The sequence below is a fragment of the Paroedura picta genome, chromosome 11 (assembly GCF_049243985.1).
Source record: "Paroedura picta isolate Pp20150507F chromosome 11, Ppicta_v3.0, whole genome shotgun sequence".
Classification (NCBI taxonomy): domain Eukaryota; kingdom Metazoa; phylum Chordata; class Lepidosauria; order Squamata; family Gekkonidae; genus Paroedura; species Paroedura picta.
In genome coordinates this window covers 30,712,111-30,734,614 of record NC_135379.1, presented here as the reverse complement: position 1 = coordinate 30,734,614, position 22,504 = coordinate 30,712,111, and the positions used below count along the sequence as shown (strand labels likewise).

Genomic DNA, 22,504 nt, shown 5'->3' with positions numbered 1-22,504 from the left:
ACATTTGCCCACCTGCAATCTTCTGGCACTCCACTTCCCATCCAACTGACCCAAAACCAAAGATCTACTAAAAGCAAATCTCTTGATTTGCTCAGCCACCTAGGCTTTCCCAAGGTGGCCCAAGAATATTAACCCCCTCAGCCACCTTTTTTTTCAGCCCTACAGCTGAATACCTTAAGTATTCACAAAGAATACTTAAGATTCACAAAGAAATAACTCTTTCATAGTAGGCAATGGCTCCTCAACAGCATGCAACTGGCAATGTTAACATCACCAATTTGACTAACTGCTCAAGAATGCAACAGATTTAGTGCTTCGGGTCTTTTATCTTAATTTTCATGACATGACCTAATTAGCAATGCCCTTTAATTATCAATGGAAATGAATAATGAAAGATGTTCCTGTTTTCCAGGCCTGTCTCACCAACCACTCTCATTCTTTTAGCATCTGAGCAGATTAGCTTCTTGACATAGGCTTTTACATATGCAGTAGTGTCAAACGGATACCGGATATACCTATAATAAGTGACTACATTATTGGAAAGTGGAAAAAATCTAGATAAAAGGAACAGAAATATTTAAAGAATGATGAAACACAGTGTGTTGGAATGTTGAATTTTAACGTTGAAGTAGATTCTATAGGACAAAAATATGCTGTCTTGCCCAGATATTGAAAAGGATAATTTCAAGATTTAAAAAGGAGAATGCATATACTGTAGGGATTAAAGGTTATTTATTTCACAAACAATCAGTCGCCTGAGATCATCATTCAAACAGAACAGCACACAAAGTGCTTCTTATGTTCCAGTGAATTTTCAGTAACATAAAATGTACATGGCACAATTGGGGTCATTTAGAATATGTTGCACTGGGATAACTGCACAGCATCCTGCTAATTGAAGGCTGCAGAGAGCTGGACAGATAGCTTTATTTATATTTTGTCTTAATAAGTGAAGTCATAAACCAACTATTCTTTCCTCCCCCCCCCCCCCTTCACACAGTTGCCTATTGCGGAGTTTATAAAACAGGAATTTGGAAGCATGTCAGTGATGCTAACAGATTTTCGTTTTTTTTTAAAAATTAAATACCAAATTTTTATACCAAATTATAATTTTTCATACCAACCAAACAATTTTATTCTGTTAATGAAACATCACAGGGTGCTCTGGAATGAAATTATTATTATTAGTTTATTCATTTGTTCTTTTTTCTAGTAAAGCAAATGCAGACCTAGTAGGGGAGGGGGATGCAAACTGCTTCAAATCCTTTTGACCATACATTTGTTCACTGCTCCTGGGGATGTGATGAATGGGGGGGGGGGGCTGAGGCAATATCAGCATTCAGGAGCGCACCAATCTTTCACCTAGCTGACTGGAACTGGAACTGGAACTAGTGAACAGTTTGCTACACAACACCGATAAGAACCAAACCCAAAATTACCGGGCAGCAATACAATGAGAAGCCAGTTGGTCCTAACTTTTCAGTGCTGGGGCCCATGGAGCTTGCCTGCCGGTAGAGCAGTGTTTAAAATGCTAAAGCACATGAAGTCCAGACAGACTGTAGTAGAGGACCCGAGTTTTGGACCCGAGCCAGCTTGGTGTAGTGGACCCACATAGAAGAACCAAGCCAGCTTAGTGGTTAGGAGTACGGACTTCTAATCTGGTGAGCTGGGTTTGATTCTGCGCTCCCCCACAAGCTGGGTTATCTTGGGCTTGCCACAGCACTGATAAAGCTGTTCTGACGGAGGAGTAATATCAGGGCTCTTTCAGCCCCACCTCCCTCACAGGGTGTCTGTTGTGGGGAGAGGAAAGCCGCTTCGGGTAGAGAAAAACAGCATATAAGGACCAACTCTGCTTCTTCTTTTTACAATTTATAAACTAAGCAGTATCTCTGCTGTTGTCTTTTTAAAAGGAGTGGGATACTCTATATTCAAGTTGGCCTCTAGCATCTATTGAATCACAGAAGACTTTCCTGCCCTCAAAACTGACAAACAACACTTAAATCCAAAAGTGATATTATGCCTAGTGATTTGTACTGTAAACATTGCTAATGATTCTGAAGAGGGGCTCACCTTGCTAGCCAATTACATTATGTTAATTTGGTTCCTATAACTTCTGTGCAGGGGCATCTGCTCTCAGACCAGCACAGAGATTTATGTCTTCGCTCCCCAGCAACAGACTAGGGATGGTCATCTCTCACCTTCCTGTTACCATTTTACATGGAAGCATCTATATGCGGCAACATTACATTGTCTAAATGGTATCTACTACAGCTTCCACTTCAAAGAGATAACCCAGCATGCTCTGTGCTTCTAATAAAGTTGTTTTTAATTTAAGGAAACATATTTGTGAAAGATTTTTTGTTTTCTAAAGCATAAGGTTTTCAATCCACTGACAAGATTTTTTAGACTCAGTTGTCTTTCTGTAGCCATATTATGAAATGCAATTATGTTAAAAAGAAAGTCTTGACATATTACAAGTCACAGCTCTTTCATTATGGAGATGACACTCCACACTGATTCTAAAACAGTCTCATCCAGATGACTCTAATTCCAGAGATGGAGAAAATTGTTTTGGTGTGCTTGGTCCTCATGATTTGGACTTTGCATTGCTATTTTCCCCTCAGTTAACTTGGAAGTCAGGTAGAATCAGCCCTCAGGTAGAATCAGGTAGTATCAACCCACTCCTCTGTCAGCAAAATGTCAAATAGATACAGTTCAGTGTTTTGAGGAAAGGGAAGTAACACAGAATTCTCCCTCAGAAGTCTTCCAGTATGACTTCAACCATTTTGTATCAGGTTAAAATGGGAGGTTAGCTTTTTTCTTACTGTTGCTGTTCTCCTACCTCACACAATAGGAAGAGACGAGGAAGTCAAATACATGATTTCAACAATAAATTTGACTTTTTGCATTATCCCATAAATAGCTGAGACATTCAGAATGGCAGCACGGTTTTATTCACAGACCTTTACAACAGCAAGTGATGAAAATATCCAGATATTTTTCTTGAAAATCATAAGATTTTAATGGTTGTGTGTGTGTGTAAGTTTTCTGAGTAACTTTGGACCAGTCACTCTCCCTCCTCTCAGTCTAATATCTCTCACATGGTTGTTTTAAGGATAAAATGGAGTACAGGAAAATTGTATGGGTTGGGTCCCCACTGGGAAGAAAAGCAAGGTAGGACCGACAACAACAGCAACCCCCCCCCCCCCTGCAAATTAACAATGAGCCATAGCGTGGAAAGTCAGAACTTCTTTAATACTAATCATTTTGGGGGTAAAATTACCCATACTACTATAAGTGCTATGTTTTTAATAAAATTCTGTAAATGGGTATCCTTGACAGGGTCGTTAAAGAAAAGTTTTCAGCATGCTGTGGTAGTAATTTAATCCTTATGCTAGTATGGAAATTACATAACCACTGCTTTCCCCAAGCAGTTCCCTTGCATCGTACTAGAGTGTTATTTTTTTAATCAGTTGCACGGTTTTATTTAGGTGATTGCTGACTGACTACCTGTTGGATATCGTATCAGTAAAAGATACAAATGGTTGGGAGACAGAACAGATGAGCAGTTCTTCACACTGAGTAATTCCCCAGTCTAGTTAACAATTGTCCCTTCATTGTCCACTGTAATCTTTTAAAGATTACACTCTCATTTGGCAACAAGCCAGGAACTAGTTGGAGATTCGCAAGTAAAACCGATATGGCTTCTGGCCCACAAAGGATTTCCTTTAGAAAAAGAATTTCCTTCTGCCTTACTCTCTACAAAACGACCAGTTTGCCTGAGCTGCTCTTATTTATACCTGACTCTTCTTTCAAGGATTTCAGGGTAGCATGTATGGATGCAGATTATCCCCTGCTTTTCCCCTTACACCAACTGTGTGTGACAAGTCAGGCTGAAATAGTACAGTGGTCAACATGTTCCAGCAGGCTTTGTGGCTTCATGGAGTTTGAAACCCAGGTCTCGATAGTTCCATAGAAGGAAACCAAAAAGGGGGTAGTGTAACTAAACAACAAAAGTAACAAGCATAACCAACAAGTAGGACCAAAAAGGTTAAAGGTAAAGGCATCCCCTGTGCAAGCACTGGGTCATGTCTGACCCTTGGGGTGACGCCCTCTAGCATTTTCATGGCAGACTCAATATAGGGTGGTTTGCCAGTGCCTTCCCCAGTCATTACTGTTTTACCCCCCAGCAAGCTGGGTACTCATTTTACAAACCTCGGAAGGATGGAAGGCTGAGTCAACCTTGAGCCGGCTGCTGGGATTGAACTCCCAGCCTCATGGGCAGAGCTTCAGACTGCATGTCTGCTGCCTTACCACTCTGCGCCACAAGAGGCTCTTCCCAAAAAGGTTAAAGGTAAAGGTATTGCCTGTGCAAGCACCGGGTCATGTCTGACCCTTGGAGTGACGCCCTCTAGCATTTTCATGGCAGACTCAATACGGGGTGGTTTGCCAGTGCCTTCCCCAGTCATTACCGTTTACCCCCCAGCAAGCTGGGTACTCATTTTACCAACCTCGGAAGGATGGAAGGCTGAGTCAAACTTGAGCCAGCTGCTGGGATTGAACTCCCAGCCTCATGGGCAAAGCTTTCAGACGGCTGCCTTACCACTCTGCGCCACAAGAGGCTCTCCCAAAAAGGTTAGGTGTCCACAAAATATAAACCATCCAATTACATTAAAATTTATTGTGCACATCTTATAAAGCCACATATGCCTGCCAAATTCCTTCCCTTCCCAAAATCTACTCTTCCAAGGTACTATCCCCTAGTGTTGTCAGCCTTTAGGTTATGGCTGGAAATCTCCTGGGATTAAAAACTGATCCCTGGGATTAAAAACTGAGATGAGCTAACCTGGATAAAATGATCTATTTGAAAGGTGGACTCTATGACATTATACCCCACTGAAGTCCTGCCCTGTCCGGACTCCACCCTCCTCAGGCCAAATCTCCAGGTAATTCCCAAGTCAGCATTGGAAACCTGCATGACCCTATGAAGAAAAGCATAGCAGGACTGGAGATTATACCTCCAATTTACCTCCCTTAGGAAACCATAATACTCCCTAAGGTGATATTGACAGCCAGCTTGGTGTAGTGGTTAGGAGTGCCGACTTCTAATCAGGTGAGTTTGATTCTCTGCTTCTCCACATGCAGCCAGCTGGGTGACCTTGGGCTCGCCACAGCACTGATAGAGCTGTTCTGAACAGTCTCTCTCAGACTCACCTGCCTCTCAGAATGTTTGTTGTGGGGAGAAGGGAAGGTGATTGTAAACTGTTTTGAGACTTCAGATAGAGAAAAGCAGCATATAAAACCCAACTCTTCTTCTTCTTCTTCTACAACAAATTGATATGCAAAACAGCACACTAAGCAGATATTGATTAATATATTACAGGAACTTTGAAGGAAAGAGAAGTTGGGAGATCAACTGGTTTAGAGCAGCCCCTGAACAATGCACTGGTTTCTACACATATGCTTTGCAAAGCTTTGAGAGGCCAAAAACAGGGCAGTACCTCATTAAAGCAATACCAAGAGCTTAAGGCTGGATGTTCAGTATCCCATTGTTAGCTGCCACTAATACCTAACATATCAAATCTCGATCCTCTACTTCACTTGAGGTCTGTTCTTCCTTTACAGGATTTATGCCTCCTGTTTTGTTTCTATTTTATTTTTCCTTTGACCTTGAGGCACAAATTAAGGACCTGCATTGTGAGATTAACTCTTGTGGAGACTCGTTGCATAGATCCTTATCAACAACAACTTTTCTTTTAAAAAGGGAAACTTGCCTTTTGGAAATGGGAAAACAAAAAGTGCAGTGAGAAAGCCCCCGGAAATCCCAGTGGAGGCTTAGAAATAAATTGTTCCAATGTGTATAAAGTGAAAGAAATCCAGTCAGCACAACAACTGTTCCTCTTTGGCATCCGCTCTGCACAGCCAGCCAAGCAGCACAGATAAGTAGATGCAAATAGTAACACTGGGCCATGCCGTGTGCCATTGCAATTCTGGCAAAAGAATTTATAGTGCATAGAAGGCAATCAGTCAATAATAAAACACCATCTATGAGCAAATGGGCCAGGCCATGACTGAGCCAATATGGGCCTCATTAGAAAGGCAAAGAAAACCTCTTCCTGCAGCAGAGGGAACTACCTAGAAGTCTCAGAAATACCAGTTTCTCTTGAAGGACTTCAGCAGCAGCAGAACCACCTGGCAGAAAATGACTACCTTATGCTGAATGATAGCCATTCTCCTGAATATTGAAGCCTTTATCGATGTTCCCTGTTTGTAGGTTTTTGGCTCTAGCTTTAGAATTCCCACTAAATAAAGATGGCTACAGCGATTGCGGGCTTACTTGGTCTGGCTTTTTATTACGTCTTTCACCCATTTCCATTAACAAAACTTTTAAGATTAATGTCTCCTCCCACACATAAATGATTCCACTTAAATACATAAATAATTTGCAAATAAGGGTTGGGGATAAAATAGAGAGCAAGAGAGGGAAAGTGTAGAACTATGCCCTAAAAACAGACTCCTCGCAGTCATGCAAAAAATCAACATATGGTTCTAATAGGCTTTCTGGAATGATTTATCCGGTATGATTAAATCCTTAACCTGTATGTTTGTCTCCATAAATAAAGCAGAAATGCACCTTGCTCTAAAAGGCATCAGCAGTGTCCTGTTACTTACCCACAGATGCTGAACTCTACATACCACTCAACCACAGAAAGAGGAGAATTTGTATTGCATACATAGAGGACTGCCAAGATTAAAGAATCCTATTATAGAAGAGTCTTACCAAAAAGTTATTAAAGTAAACGTTTTTTCTTTAAGTTTGAGTCACATGGCCCCAAATTACTGACACATTAATTTAAAAATGTGATGCTTCCATTCAGTTTTTAACTGTGCAGTCCTATGCAGAGTTAAACCCAAAGTTCAATGGACTTTTAAGCTCAAGCCACATGTGATAGGGACTCACTATCATTTTACTTTCAACTGTACCACGTTTTGATTTTGTAAAATGGCACAAAGATGGTGAAGACAGAAGCACTTATTCCTACCCCCATAAATACACGTCATCTGCCACAGCAATCCTAAACCTAATTCCCCCCCACAAACACACACAATTCAGTAAAAGTAAAGTAAGTGATGTAATCAAACACAGGCTCCTAAATGGTAGTGAGTCCCCATTTCAGGGATACTATAGGACAGTGGTCCCCAACCTTTTTATCACCGGGGACCACTCACCGGGGACCACTCAATGCCTTTTACTGAGGCCCGGTGGGGGTGGGGGTAGTTTACTCCTCTACTCTCAACCACTGCCCTAGCGCTCTCTGATCACTACTGTAATGTTTAAACATCTCTTCAAAATAAGATACAGACACGCCACAACAATGAAGTGTGTTGTAAAGGGCTGGGGGGGATGAAGTAAAGGGCCGGGGGGGGGGAGAGAAAAGGCGTCCTTTGGGGCCCACCTCCAATTAGTCGAAGGACCACATGTGGTCCGCGGCCCACAGGTTGGGGATCGCTACTATAGGGCATAATTTGTACTTTAGAAGGGTATAGTTGCATAAGATGGCACTGAAAGAACCTCCCATAAATTTGCGAGTGTAGAAATTAGTTGCAGCTGTGAGGTCTATGACACATGCTCATAGTTCTTTATCTCAAACAAATGGTTATGGTCACATCAACCTCCAGGTGGCACCTGGAGATCTTTTACTATTACAACTAAACTCCAGAAAACCAAAATTAATTCCTCTGGAGAAAATGGCTGCTTTGGAGGGTTGCTTCTCTGGTATTATACCCTGATGAAGTCCCTCCCCAAGCTCCACCCCCAAAATCTCCAGGTATTTCCCAGCTGACAACCCTACACACAAGGTTCTGGAGCAAAGTCCAAAGTAGTTGCAATGGACAAGGCAAGACTGACAATAGATATAGGGAAATCAGAGTCCAGCAGCACCTTTAAGACCAACAAAGATTTATTCAAGGCGTGAGCTTTCAAGTGCAAGCACTCTTCCTCAGACTAATAACAGTAGGAATACTGTTTAAGGTGGTACTGGACTCTGATTTTATTGTGCTACTTCAGACCAACACGGCTACTCATTTGAATCTATCCTAATAGATACAGGGGACTCACGTAAGAGATAACCAACAGAGGTATCTTCCAGCCTCAAGAGTTAGCAGAAATTCTTACCAGAAAGGATTGTCTGTACACATTGGTTTTCCTATAACTGCACTGAGGGCTTTCCAAGTTCTCTCCCATTGTGTTTGGATATTGCACCTGACTGTCTGCATGACTGTCTTCCCTTAAAATAGGCTGCATGGCTACAGAAGAGAGAATCAAATGTTTTGCTGGTGCCCCTTGAAAGGCAGGCAGGCTCTTGCAAACAAACTGGAGAGGATGGAGTAAATGTATCCTTCCTACAGATGGTAGGGCCAAACCATTAGATGTGAAAGGATCTGGTCTAAATGAGTTTTTTATATATAACTTTCTGCACAAAGAGATCAGGGACAGTCTGATTTCTAAAATCCCATTGTGTCTCTATTTTCATGCAAAAACAGCAGTTGTGTATCCCCAATAGAGAGAGTGGGCATTGAGCTATTTTTAAAGAAAGTATGTGGGTAACTATATCCTGACCAGCCCCCATCCTGCTGCCTTAATCTGGGACATGATGTGAAGAATTTTCTACAGTCCACCCCTAACACTGGAGTCAGCTGGCCTGGAAAAAAAATATTTAAATCAACCAAACACAGACGTTTTCCACAGTACAGACCTACTTTCTTTTTTCTTTGGTTCTTTCCTGATTTTGCGCACATTGCTCTGCCATTGGGCTTTACTTCACACTGCATGGTTTCTGCAATTTCTCCAAAAGGATATAGACTCCCATGATGCATCACTCAGCTTCATTTTATTCTTTTCTCTTGTGCAAGAGATTTCCCCGCCCATACTCAGGATTGGCCAGATTAGCATTGATCGATTTAAATTTATTGGCTAGATTCGCACTGGTTTGTTTAAACTGATAGGATCAGGCAGACTGGATCCTCGATGCACATTGGTTAGTTCCATGTCTACTTGGATCCTGCGTCGGACATCAAGCCCGGCCCTCGGCAGACCCACAACACCTCCAAAAACCCTGCCAGGGAAGAAGGAAACCCTGGAGGGGGCCACAGTTCTAGCCTACAGCAAGAACTCATAGAATCATAGAGTTGGAAGGGGCCATACAGGCCATCTAGTCCAACCCCCTGCTCAACGCAGGATCAGCCCAAAGCATCCTAAAGCATCCAAGAAAAGTGTGTATCCAAACTTTGCTTGAAGACTGCCAGTGAGGGGGAGATCACCACCTCCTTAGGCAGCCTATTCCACTGCTGAACTACTCTGACTGTGAACATTTTTTTCCTGATATCTAGCCTGTATTGTTGTACTTGTAGTTTAAACCCATTACTGCGTGTCCTCTCCTCTGCAGCCAACGGAAACAGCATCCTGACCTCCTCCAAGTATAGAAATGAATAGAAATGTATTTGGTGCACTCCTCTCCCAGTTGTTTGTACTAGTTTGCTCCTCAAATGAAGCCACTTTGGAATGCTACATTCTGAAGTGTTCGCTGACAATGAACACAATGTTCTTTCACATCCTTATTAGTGTCTGCAGGTATTCACAATAAACAGACAACACTGGTGAGAACAAGAGAGCTTATTCTCCAAATGCTCCGTAAGCACCCTCATGAGACACAAGTTCTAGGGAGCTGCACTGAAAGAACTGTAAATTCCAGCCAGCATTCACATGGATTCCCTTATGATTAACGTTAAAAGGACAATGAATCTGGAATGGTAAACCTAAGTGTCGGCATTCCTAAAAAAAATGACCATCTATTGATGCATTTTGAGAGGTTCCAAAGTACAGTGCATAACAAATCATATTGAGAAATGCCACCGCAGCACACTTTTTGAAAGACGGCTATTAGCTCCTAATGCCTTGTGCTAAATCAATAGTCAATAACGCCAGTGACCCTAATGAACACTTCTGGGGTGTTTTCCTCTCTAAGGTAGCTTCATATCAATAAGCTGCAGTAAATGTAATACAGTCAAGGTGATTATCATTTATTAACAGAGTTTCTAAAACTTAAAAACCTTGGGGACAACTGTACAACGCATTCATTATTTTCCTGAATTTGTCTTTGCTCTTTTTTCTGAGGCTCTGTTTAGAATTGCAAACATAATACTATGTGCTTTAAAATTATCCTATGCTAATATTTAGCATTTGCATGTCACATTAGAGTGTTCAAAGCACTTCAGCTGATATGACCTGTTAACGGTACAGGATAATTTATCTCAAAAGAGCTATCTAGTGTAATAACCATAGGCTATCTTCTAATCAACTAATTGACAATATAGCTCTTTTCTTTATTGTACTTTCACTTTAACATTCTACCTACATTAAACTTCATATGAATTATATACCTTACAACACTATCTTATGCATTTATACTTGAAAGTAAGTCCCATATAATTCAGTTGGGCTTACCTTCAAGTCAATTCTCATTTTTTTTACCAGTTTCATATATGACTGTAGAAACATTTCACTGATATTAACTATGATATCGCTCTTTTCCCTTAAACAGGAATTCAATCATTTGAATAAGCATCAATAAAACTAGATAAGCAAACCTTTTCTTGTTGTTGTTGCAAACTGGTAACAACCCAGCAAGGTAGGTCAACAGGATTGTATCCATATTATAGCTCAAATGTGAGAGAAAATAGCTAGCCTAAAGCTACTAGTAGAAGAGGCAACATTAGAACCATGCCCATTCTGATTCATAACTCAGTCTCTTAGAATCACAGAAATCCACAGTCATCTAGCACAATGCAGGAACTCACAACTACCTGCTCACCTATAGTAACCCCAATTTCATGCCCAAGTGATCCTCTCCACCAAAAATCTCCAAAATCCAGCCTGGCCTGGAGAAAATTCACTTACCATCCCACAGTGGCGATCAGCAATTCCCTGGGTATGCAAGGAAAAACCACAAGAGATAAATACTGAGATACCCCTTCCAGCCCATCCACCGTCTGCCTAAGTTCATAAAATCAGCCTGTCTGTCAGATGACTATCTAGCCTCTTCTTAAAAACTTCCAAAGAAGGAGAACCCACCACCTCCCGAGGAAGCCTGGTCCACTGAGAAACCACCCTAACTGTCAGGAACTGCTTCTGGATGTTGCCACTATGTTGTACCAGCTGGAGAAGTCATGCAGTGACAAGCCGAAAAGATGTACTACTGGAAACTTCTGCATGAATCATACGGAAATGAAAATGGCAACACATTACCATGCTTGCACAACCTACAAAGAGTCATGTGGGAAAGAAGCATAGGTGTTCTAACCTCACCATCCTTTTTTATTTCTCACATGCATGCTCTTATTTTCTGACTGTCTTTGGATCTGTGCCACAGCATCAGCCAATCAGACCTCTCTGTTTCCTTGCTGAATTCTTATCTTCAAAGGCTTTTATATAAACGTTTGGTATGTAGCATCCCCTCCTTCCTCATCAGAGGTTCATAGATTCATAAGGCCTATTCCAGATGCATTCATAATATGATGCGGGATGAATTGGATTAACAGTCATAATAGTAGCAAGGAAGAGGTTTAATCTGGAGAAAAGAAAGTGTCGACAAGCAGGACAATTCAAGTGTACCTTTCTCTTAAAAACATGTCAATTTGTGCTTTTCGCACATCATTTAGCCAAAGACTGTAAACATTTTTTCCCAAGAATCCTTTTGCAAATTGCATTATTACAACCACCCTAATTCCTCACACTAAAACGTATCAATCTCTCTCTAGCAGTATGATGCTCTAAGGAAAGTGTTTATGCTGCAATATTGGAAGAAGAGGAAGAAGAAGAAGAAGAAGAAGAAGAAGAAGAAGAAGAAGAAGAAGAAGAAGAAGAAGAAGAAGCAGCAGCAGCAGCAGCAGCAGCAGCAGCACCTGTTTTTTTTATATTACACTTTTCATTACCCAAAGGAGTCTCAAAGCAGCTTACAATTGCCTACCCTTCCTCCCCGCCACCTGAGAGAGCTCTGAAAGAACTGTGACTGGCCCAAGATCGCCCAGCTGGCTGCATGTGGAAGAGTAGGGAATCAGATCCCATTCTCCAGATTAGCGGTTACCACTCTTAACCAATACACCAAGCTAGCTCTCCTATACAAAATTATATTTTCATAAGTCCATCTGAAGTCCACGGGCCTAGGAAAAGGCTGAAGCTCTGTTTAGAATAGCAGCCCACTATAGCCATATAATGAGAAATGTTGTTTCCTGATTTCTTAGCAGTGAATCAAGTTTCAAACCACAAGAGAGAAGCACCATCTCCAATGCATACCCTTATCACTTTCGGCAGCATGACTCACACAATTCTGAAAGTTGGAAGATAAGAATGGAATCCTGTGTGCATATTGACTTGCTCACTTTGATGCTTTTTGACAAGGGTGCTTCCAGAAAGAGAATTTTCCAAATCTCAGCAACATCCAGAAGCAGGTCAGAATAGGTACCAAAATCCATAGGAACAAATGCTGATATCTCTGAGAATATTATCCTCAAAACTCTGCAGTCAGCCCATGAACACTAAATAAGTCATTTTTGGATGAAGGGGGCCGCTGGTTACAGCAATTCAAAAATTGGTGGAGTAGCCCATCATCAGGGGTAGTCAGCCTGTGGTCCTCCAGATGTTCATGGACTACAATTCCCATGAGAATTGTAGTCCATGGACATCTGGAGGATCACAGGTTGAGTACCCTTGCCCATCATAACCGTCCTTTAGTATTGTGGATTTACTTCTTTAATTTCTCACTCAGCTGCAATGTGAAAACACTGTACTTGACTGAGAAATGACCTCTCACTTAGGATCAGGGACAGCTTGGAAAGTTATTGGACATTAAACAATTGAGAATTTTAAAGTCACTGATTCAGTGGACTAAATGCACAAAGAATTGACCTTTCTTCTCTCACCTCTCACAGCCTCTTAGGAACCCCTCATAAAACAGCTTCCACAACTGGTGCCCTAGCAGACAGGACCATCATATAGCACCCTCTTCCTCTTCTTCATATCTATCACCTGCCCCCAAACACAGGACAAACATAAGATTGCACTGTTCAATATTATTATAACTAGTATCTCAAAACCATGCTGCATTGGATACCACTAGCAAATCCCACTTACACCTCCCATCATAGTAAAGTTATACCTACTTCAAACAGAGCGCCTTATTCTGTCCCAAGTCGGATGCCGCTTGCCCTTTTTTCAGTCATGAATACATGTGAGGCTTTACTATGCGGATCTTTTAATACAGTTGCTCCACTTATTTGGAAGGCAAAGAATATAGATCGTCCCAGCTTTGACTCTGTTTTTGCAGACTTGCATTCATCGCTACCCAGCCAATTTCCCAGCAGTTCTTCTCCGGCTGCAGGGAAGGTTCATGTGGCTGCAAATATAACCTATGGCCAATGCTTCGGATACTTTATGCTCACAACCAATGTAAACCTATAACCTGCTGCTTGCAGCTTTGATGCAAACCTGATCTGCCGACACTGTCTAACTTGCTGCTTTGGATTGCAGAGGCTGACTGACAGTCTCTGTCCAAGGCAGAGGCACCAATTACGGGCTACTGTCACAAAGAGATGACTTCCTGACTTTTTCACATTCTCCTGTATCAATGGCATTCATTGCCATTTCCGTTTTTCTCAGTAGCATCTGCGGCCAGGATACGAGGACCTGGGATGGAGACCCCAGATCTGTTATTTCCAAGTGTACCAATTTAATAGCTACGTGACCTATTTTTCCTCTGAGTACTGGCTGCTAGTGTGAACTGCCTCTGTCGTTTCTCCCTCTCTCTGTCATCCATGCCTTCCCTTCTCTCTCCTTTCCCCTGCTATTTCCCCCTGTTGAAATGTAAATGGCCATTTCCTTGTGGCAGAAAGCCATGTGTTACTGTGCAAAATGTCATTATTCTGTTAGAGCTCTATCAGTGCAGTACAGAATTTCTCCAGTCTAAACCCTGAATGGAGTAAATCTGCATAGGATTTTGCCGTACAATTGATAAATGTGTTTTTAAACAAACAAACAAACAAACAAACAAACAAACAAACAGGGCAGTCCTAAACTGAGTCTACACCCTTCCAATTTCACTCAAGTCAAGAGGCTTAGAAGATTGTAAGCCTCTGTTTAGGACTGCACTGCAATTCCCTTACCCACATTATGTTGGATTGGACTTGCTAATTGTAACGATTTGCCTTTCAAAAGGTCTGTTGTCTTTCTGATAGAATGAATGGGGGACACTTCAGAGCAGGGGTAGTCAACCTGTGGTCCTCCAGATGTTCATGGACTACAATTCCCATGAGCCCTGCCAGCATTTGCTGGCAGGGGCTCATGGGAATTGTATTCCATGAACATCTGGAGGACCACAGGTTAACCACCCCTGCTTCAGAGGATGCAAAATTTCACACAGACCACATCAAACAACTATGGGTAGTTTATCCTGTGATGAATGACCCCAGGCAGTTGTTTCACCAGATCTACACCAAGGGTGAAGCCACTGCCAATCAAAGTTTACTGTTGCATGTAACAGGCCGATCAGCATTCACCAGCAGTGACAAACTGAATGCAGAGGAGTCACACTGCTACTGACATGGAAGTGTTATTTGGGGTAAGAAAATTTTATCTTGCATAAAACTTCCAGTTTTGCAGCCATGTGTGAAGACCCTCCTGTGCATCATGTGCAAAAACAAGCACTTCTGCTTTGCAGAGGTTTATCTGACTACTTCATCAGTTCTTGCCTCAATCCGTCCATGTCTCCCAGGCCTTTCTTGGGCAAAGGGAATAATCTGTGATTTCCTTCTGCTGAATACTAAATATGACAACGTTCCTGAGACTGGAGTTCCACACTTGAAAATGTTCTCAGTATCTTTTTAAAAAATTCCACAGAAGTACCCCTCACCACAAATCAAATGGATCTTAAAATTCAATGGGGCTTCAGAAGCCGTCACATATGGAATAGCAGCAATTTAAATCTGTATCTCAAAACACTGGACTGGATTGTAGCCTGAATTTCAACATCATTGTGGTGGTTGCTAACAAGAACTCAATTACTCTCCTCTCCCTTAGTCCAGTTCACATACATCCGCACAGAACATTAGCAAAGAACTGATGTGGTAACCCCTCCGCTAATATTGCTTCAACCACAGAGAACAACAGCCAATTGGAACCATTAAAAATAGCAGTTTTAACATACAAACTCTCTTTTAAAACTTCAGTGGCAACTATGCTATTTTTATGAATGAGAACTTTCTCCCTTTAAGCTAAACTGATACCAGCAATTTATTTTTGCAAAAAAAGTGTTAGAAATGCAGGGATCATGATCTTTCTGACTGCCAGTTGTTTCCCCACTTTTCCACAGATACATTCTTGCATGTGCCTGGAATGAAAGGTGAAGTCCCATAGGTCAGAAATGTATACATGTTTTCTGCTCTCAAGAGAGATATAGTTGCAAGGTGGTTTGTGTAAGCGTGGAACCGGTAATCTTATCCTGTTTGCTGTTACAAAAGCTGACTAATGGTCTTTCATTAGCTTTAAACCTGGATACATACTTCAATTTTATCAGTTTGTGGCTGTCTGAAAACATGTCACAATCTACAGTGCCACCTAGTTTCCAATCTAAAAGTTTATTTCTCACCCTCCTCCAGGTAATAAGAGCTCTCTCGTCCTTCACACAACATTCTCACAGCACATAAGAGGAAAAAGGGGTTTCCAGTCTCCAAAGGGGCATACCCTTTTATTGGTCTCTTCTTCTTGTGCCTTTCTAAACTCATGCTCTAAGGAGCAGTCTATATCGTTGAAGAGGCCCACTTCCTCACAGTTCTTCAGGAACCGGGTTGGTGTCGGAGTTTGGTCTGAGGAGAAATATCAAAAGGAACTGCAGTGGGTATTTGGCAGTGATGAATGAGGCATTGTCACAGAACACATTACAAGGTAACATATTATAAAAAGACATCATATCAATGTAGGGAAGTAATGATTCAGTTGTTAGGTACAAGGTATTATTTATTGGACATAACTCCTAAACATTTTTGTGAATGTTTTTTTAAAGATAAACTGAAGTAGTCATAGGAAACATAAAAACTGAAGGGAAACAGTGACGCAAAACCTGAAGTGGCTACAGTCACTGCAATGGCTTACTTAGATATTCGACCTAAATGATTTCTTTGTTTTTTAAATTGTATATATATAGTCCAGGGGCCCAAGGCAATTACGAGATATCTGGAAAAGCAGTGGTACTTTTTTATGGTGGGAGTGAGAGTACTTCTTTATTCTTTCCTGACCACTGATCATTATTTCTCCATACTCCCTCACTGAAAAAAACTAGCACAATAAAATCAGAGTCCAGTAGCACCTTTAAGACCAACATGTAAGGAGTTCATAGTCTGAGGAAGAGTGCTTGCCCTCGAAAGCTCACACCCTGAATAAATCTTTGTTGGTCTTAAAGGTGCTACTGGACTCTGATTCTATTGTGCTACTTCAGACCAGCAGGGCTACCCATCTGAATCTGACAAAACTGGGTCAAATGAAACTGACAGAGCGCTGGTGAGGATGGATTCTCAATGGATTCTGCTTTGCAAGAGGCAGGGGGAAGTGCCTTCTCTTCCCAGTCACTTCCTCTCCCACCCCCCCAGTGCCAGGCATTCGTATGCGTGCATGGGTTAAGTGCTGTCGAGTCACAGCTGACTTATGGCAACCTGTGGGGTTTTCAAGACAAGGGATGTCACCTGTCTCTGAACAGCAACCCTGGATTTCCACGGCGCTCTCCTGCCCAAGTTCTAACCAAGGCCAATCCTGCTTAGCTTCCAAGTTCTGATGAAACTGGGCAAGCCTGGGCCACCCAAGTCAGGGTGCCAGGCATTCATGCATACTGTATTGACAAATATGGCTTGCCTGCACATAGGAGTAGTTTTGAAATCCTACACTTAAGCTAAGCATGAACCATATTTTAAAAACTATAAATGAAAGAGAGGAGAATGATGAAAGCTATGTTTCGTGGCAATCATCATCATCATCATCATCATCATCATCATCATGATCTACTCCCATTAGGGAGGAAGATCTATAGCAGGGGTAGTCAAACTGTAGCCCTCCAGATGTCCATGGAGTACAATTCCCAGGAGCCCCTGCCAGAAAATGCTGGCAGGGGCTCATGGGAATTGTAGTCCATGGACATCTGGAGGGCCGCAGTTTGACTACCCCTGATCTATAGGGTTTTCAAGTCAGGAGACATTCATAGAATCATGGACCTCCAGGGTCATCTAGTCCAACCCCCAGCACAATGCAGCAATTCACAACTACCTGCCCACCTGCTAGCACATCTCAATGTACTCCTTAGCCTGTTTCCTTTGATAACCTTACCAAGCTTGACTTTTTTTCAGGCAATTGCCTGAAGGTCACTGAGGTAACATTAATTTCAGAAGCTAATCAGATTTGGACCTGATTAGCATTTCAAGTGCAAGGTTGGTGTACAACATATACATATATTAAAATCATTAAAACACTAGCAAGAAATCCTGTTGCAGAAAAGGCAACGGGCGCTAGACCAGGGCCCAGCCTGCTGGTGGAGCCACTATACCTCGTCGATGAGTAAGCAGCGGCTGGCCCCGTTGAGGCTGGCTATCCCCTTCTGTGGCTGTGGCGGTGGTGAGCAGTGGTTGTGACAGGGTGCTAGAGGTCTGGCTCTGTTGGTGGCAAGGCTGCATCTGGTGGCAAGGGCCCCACCATGGCACATGGCTGGCTTGTGGGGGCGGGCCCTCTAGGGGCCAGCCCAATTAGGGTGCACCCAGCTTTGCTGGGCATGCCATGATTGGCTCGTGGAGCGTGTCCAGGCAGAAACAGAGGCAGGGCACTGGAACCAGAGTCTATACACAGGCCGGACATGCTCTGCCCAGGAGAGCTCTTTCCAAATATTAGAACCCCAAAGTGGTAAGGATAATAAAACATTTTAAAATTCTGCTGTCTCCTTTCCCACTTTCACTGTTGTCTTGGCACTATGGTGGGATAATCTCTGAGTACACTGGGGAATCATAGAGTTGGAAGGGACCTCCAGGGTCATCCAGTCCAACCCCCTGCACAACACAGCAACGCACAACTACGTGTCCACCCACACTGACCCCAATTTCATGCCCAAGTGATTCCTTCACCAAAAATCTCCAGAATCCAATTTGCCTTTTTAGCCATTGAGTCTCACTGCTGACTCATATTCAGTGAACGGTCTACTAAAACCCCTTGATCCTTTTCACACATGCTACTGCTAAGACAAGTCATGCCCACCCTTAATGGAATTTTGACTACCTAAATGAAGAACTTTACATTTATCACTATTGAAATTCATTTTGGCTCAGTTTTCTAGCCTGACAAGATCATCTTGTATTCTGATTCTGTTTTCTGGTGTGTTTGCTACCCCTCCCAGTTTTAGTGCAGATTTAATAAGGACTCCCTCTATTCCTTCATCCAAATCATTTATGAATATGTTGAGTAACACAGGGCCCAGGACAGATCCCTGAGGCACTCCACTCATCACTGCTCTTCAAGATGATGATGAACCATTTACAAGCACCCTTTGGGTATGATCTGTCAACCAGTTCTCAATCCAACTAACAGTAATAGGATCCATACTGCATTTTAACAACTTGTCAATAAGAAATAAAGTAAATACATAATGGAATACAGAGCTTATATCAGCGGATCTCAACCTTTTTCTTGCTGCAACCCCAACTTGGCAGCAGCAGCATGTGCACAGGCACACAACAATTAAGGTGGCGTGGAGGCAGACAGCTGCCACCTCCACCCACCACCACTGCTCGCCTCCGCCCACCACTGTCACCTGCTGCCACTGTGGCCAGCAACGGGGGGACCCCGCAGAAGGGGCCAAGTGACTCCAAATGGGGTCATGACTCCAAGGCTTATATGCACCTAATTGGACAACAAGTTAATCCCTCTCCATGCTTTTGTCAACATATCCTAGTACATCCCCCAGAGAGTTTTGCACTCAGCAAATGCCAACTAGCCCCAGAGAAATCTGACTGGCTTCAACCAGACCTAGTGTCTTTTTGACCTTGGCTCCCACCTGGTGGAATGAGCTACCAGTACAGACAGAAGTAGTACAGTTCTGCAGGGCCTGTAGAATGGCAGTCTAGGCCTATGGTTAAGGCCAGGACGATGGAAGAACAATTACGGGCCTCCCTCTGCCTGCATGTCTTATTCCCTATTCCAAACTGATTTTATAATGATCATATGAACTTAGGCAGATTTGTGGGTTAGTGGGCAGGAAGGGATGTGCCAGTGTTTGTCTCTTGGGGACCTTATTTGCATACCCAGGGAATTGCTGTTCACCACTGTGGGATGGTAGGTGAATTCCCTCCAGGCCAGGCTGGATTCTGGAGCCATGCTTTTACCTGTATTATGATTTACAAGTTTTCTGTAAATCCCCCTGAGTCATGAAGGGAGGTCAGGAGAGAGAGAGAGAGAGAGAGAGAGAAAGAGAGAGAGAGAGAGAGAGAGATCCTGTCACAGCTGCCAGCTGGGAACAAAGGCCATTTCAGAGGTGCTGCTAGTACCTCTGATTCGGGGGGGGGGACATTGACTCCACCCATGCTACTCTTGGTTGGGAAAAGAGCCAGCAGCACTCTGGGACTTGGCTGGCTCCTGACATGTGGTATGGAAGGGGTTTGCTCAGAAAAACCTACTCCATGGGCAATATTACCATGGCAGACAGGTGAGAAATTCCTGGAGGCTTGAGGGTGTGGCCAGAGAAGGGGAGCCTTTGGGGATGGAATGTGATGCTCTCCAAAGTTCCCATTTTCTCCAGGGAAACCCAGCTCTATAGTCTAGTGCTCATCAGTCATGCTAAGACAGGCCCCACCTTGAGATTGACAGCTTTGGTTGCGATACATTGGGGAAGGGTTATTGGAGCTTTTCACAGGCTTACCTGGGCAACAGCCTGATAGAACAGGTCAAATGAACAAACTAGGCTACAACTGGAAACATTTATCAAGATGGACTTTGGCTTGCAAAAGTTTTGCTCCCCAAAAATAACTTCAGTCAAAGAAGACTGCCGTAACGGTAGCTTTGGAAAGCACAGCATGGAGGAAATGTACTGTATTATTTCCATAAAGCGCTAGGAATTGTTAAAACAAAAGATGGCTTTTAAAATATTATTTGTCAGGCCACAATCCTGCTCCCCCCCCCAAAAAAAGTAAGCATAATATTGGCAAAAGGCACCAGAGAAAAAAGCTACAGAAAACAGAATTCTTATTTTTTTTTAATGCATAGCCTTTCAAATAAAACCATAGCAAATGTGATTAATCTGCAGCACAGATATGTGACAAGCTGAGATCCAACGGGTGCAATTTGATGCCTGATTTTTAACAAAACTGTTTAGTCTGCTGTACGTTTAATAACAGGAATTTGGCTTGTTCAGCTGGAGAGCTCCACTGAAGTTATATATCAGCCATGTTTTACTTCCATGCAATGATAACAAAATCAGAGGAATGAGCGTGCTGAAACAAAGGCTGCCTATCATAGCGCAGAGGGGCTCAAATCTCTCTCACTTTCTTTCCCTTTTTTATTTTGACAAAGCTTTTATTTCTATTAACTTGTCACATCATTACTCAAGTGTATTAGACAAACTGTGTCCCAGGCAGCTGGACATTTTTCTGTGGTGCCCCAGAACACATGAAGCTAAAGATACCAGAAATGCAAGGGAATGAGAATGAGGAGGGACTAATTTCACAGGACCGTGCAGTTCATCCAAAACATAAATATGACCCAAACCAAACACAAAGGAACTTTATGGTTACCTGTTGTTTACAGCCATGACATTAGAGCAAGGAGGCCTTGTTTGCACCAGAGTTGCATTGGGGTCAGTGCATACAACTATACATCTGCACTGAAATAGAGTTTATACAGCTGTGGGGGAATAAGACTGTTCAACCAGAAAGAAGGGAACGTTTCCATTCTTCAGGTTAAGCCAGTATAAAACAGCACTGTCTGAAAACTCATCCACTTGTACATCAGAAAGCTCAAGGTGGCATATTTTTGCCATCTAGCTTCCTAACAGGATAATCTACAGAAAAGGCATTACTTTTCAAAAAGCTAATGAGCTACATGTTGTGGCTGTTATACAGATACCATCAAAAAGAAAACAACTTCTCTGTGACAGGCCTTCTCTGCCATGTAACAGTTCCCATGTGGATGAGAGGCATCCTATTATAAGTTTGTATTGACAAAAAAATTATGAAATGATGTTTCATAATTTATTTAGTTAGCATTTATAATTTATTTAGTTAGCATTTACCAGACGGGCAACTGGAGATCAACAGTGCAAGGGGAAGGGTTCATCTGGTCCCCAGAACTGGCCCCTGAGGCCAAGCCCTAAATTCCTTAAAGCCTTAACACTAACACACTTGCACACCACTATTGTGCCTTCAGCTTCCCCTCCTCCCAAACTGAAGCAAGGCTCTAGAGGCCCCTCCACACCACGGACAGCAAGAAAAGGTTTGGCAGGGGTGCTTCTTTCTTCTGCTAATCAACTGCTCTCTCCCAGCACAAGCCAAGACATGGGGAAATAACAGGGAGCAGCTGAGATTCCCAAAAGAAAGGCATATTCATATGATGGGAGTATGGTTTAAAGGCAGGGTTGCCATTTCTAGGTTGGGAAACCTTGGGGATGGAGCAAAGTTGGATTGGAGGTAGAGAGGGACCTCAATGGAGTCTGCCCTCCCAAGCAGCCATTTTCTCCAGGGGAATTGATCTCTGTTGCCTGGAGATGGGCTGTAAAACTGGGATATTTCCAGGTCCCACCTGGGAACTGGCATCCCTAGTTCAAGACCACTTTGTCCTTTAAGTTTTAACATTGCTGAGTCTTGCTGACCCTGTTGAAAGTCAGTTGCTGAGTAGCGTCACCAATGAAGTTACCATAATTAGTTCTGCCTACTGACAGAGGCTGGGTGCCCTCACCTTACTAATTGCCTGACCTTTTCAATGAGACTTGCCAAGGGCTGAACCCAGGACTTTCTGCATGCAAGACAGATGCTTTGCTACTGAACCACAGTCCTCTATCCATTGTCCTAAAAGTAATAATTAAGCAAAGGACTGCTTTGTCACAGGGATCCTCCGTTACATTGTGAGCTGATTGCCCACTTAGGTAGGATGGCAAGGGATTCTTTGTTACATTGTGAGCTGATTGCCCACCTGGGTAGGTAGACCCAGTGATCCTTCATTACATTATGAACTGCCACATTCTCAGCATCTACTGGAGGAAAAGTCATGTTGGATTTGCATACATTGTGAAGCAGAGGACATGGCTTTGTGATATGGAAAGAGACAAACATTCTTGTGGAAACATGTTTCTGTTTACCATGATTATGCAAACACACAGATTTTTTGGAATTTGCTGTTCGTGGAGTTCTTGAAAAGTAGCTCATCTTGACTCAACAA

At 42.7% G+C, this 22,504-nt stretch overlaps 1 protein-coding gene across 5 annotated transcripts in view; it reads right to left on the bottom strand.

Moving 5' to 3' along the window:
- Window positions 1-22,504, bottom strand: part of CREB5 (cAMP responsive element binding protein 5) — a 265,679-nt gene that overhangs the window by 176,468 nt on the left and 66,707 nt on the right. For 4 of the 5 annotated variants that reach the window (XM_077302760.1, XM_077302758.1, XM_077302763.1 and 1 more), the window contains one exon: window positions 15,794-15,915. The exons of the other annotated variant lie outside the window; for it this stretch is intronic. In XM_077302760.1, the coding sequence (XP_077158875.1) occupies window positions 15,794-15,915 (122 nt within the window). The remainder of the gene's footprint in view (window positions 1-15,793; window positions 15,916-22,504) is intronic. 5 annotated transcript variants of the gene reach the window in all.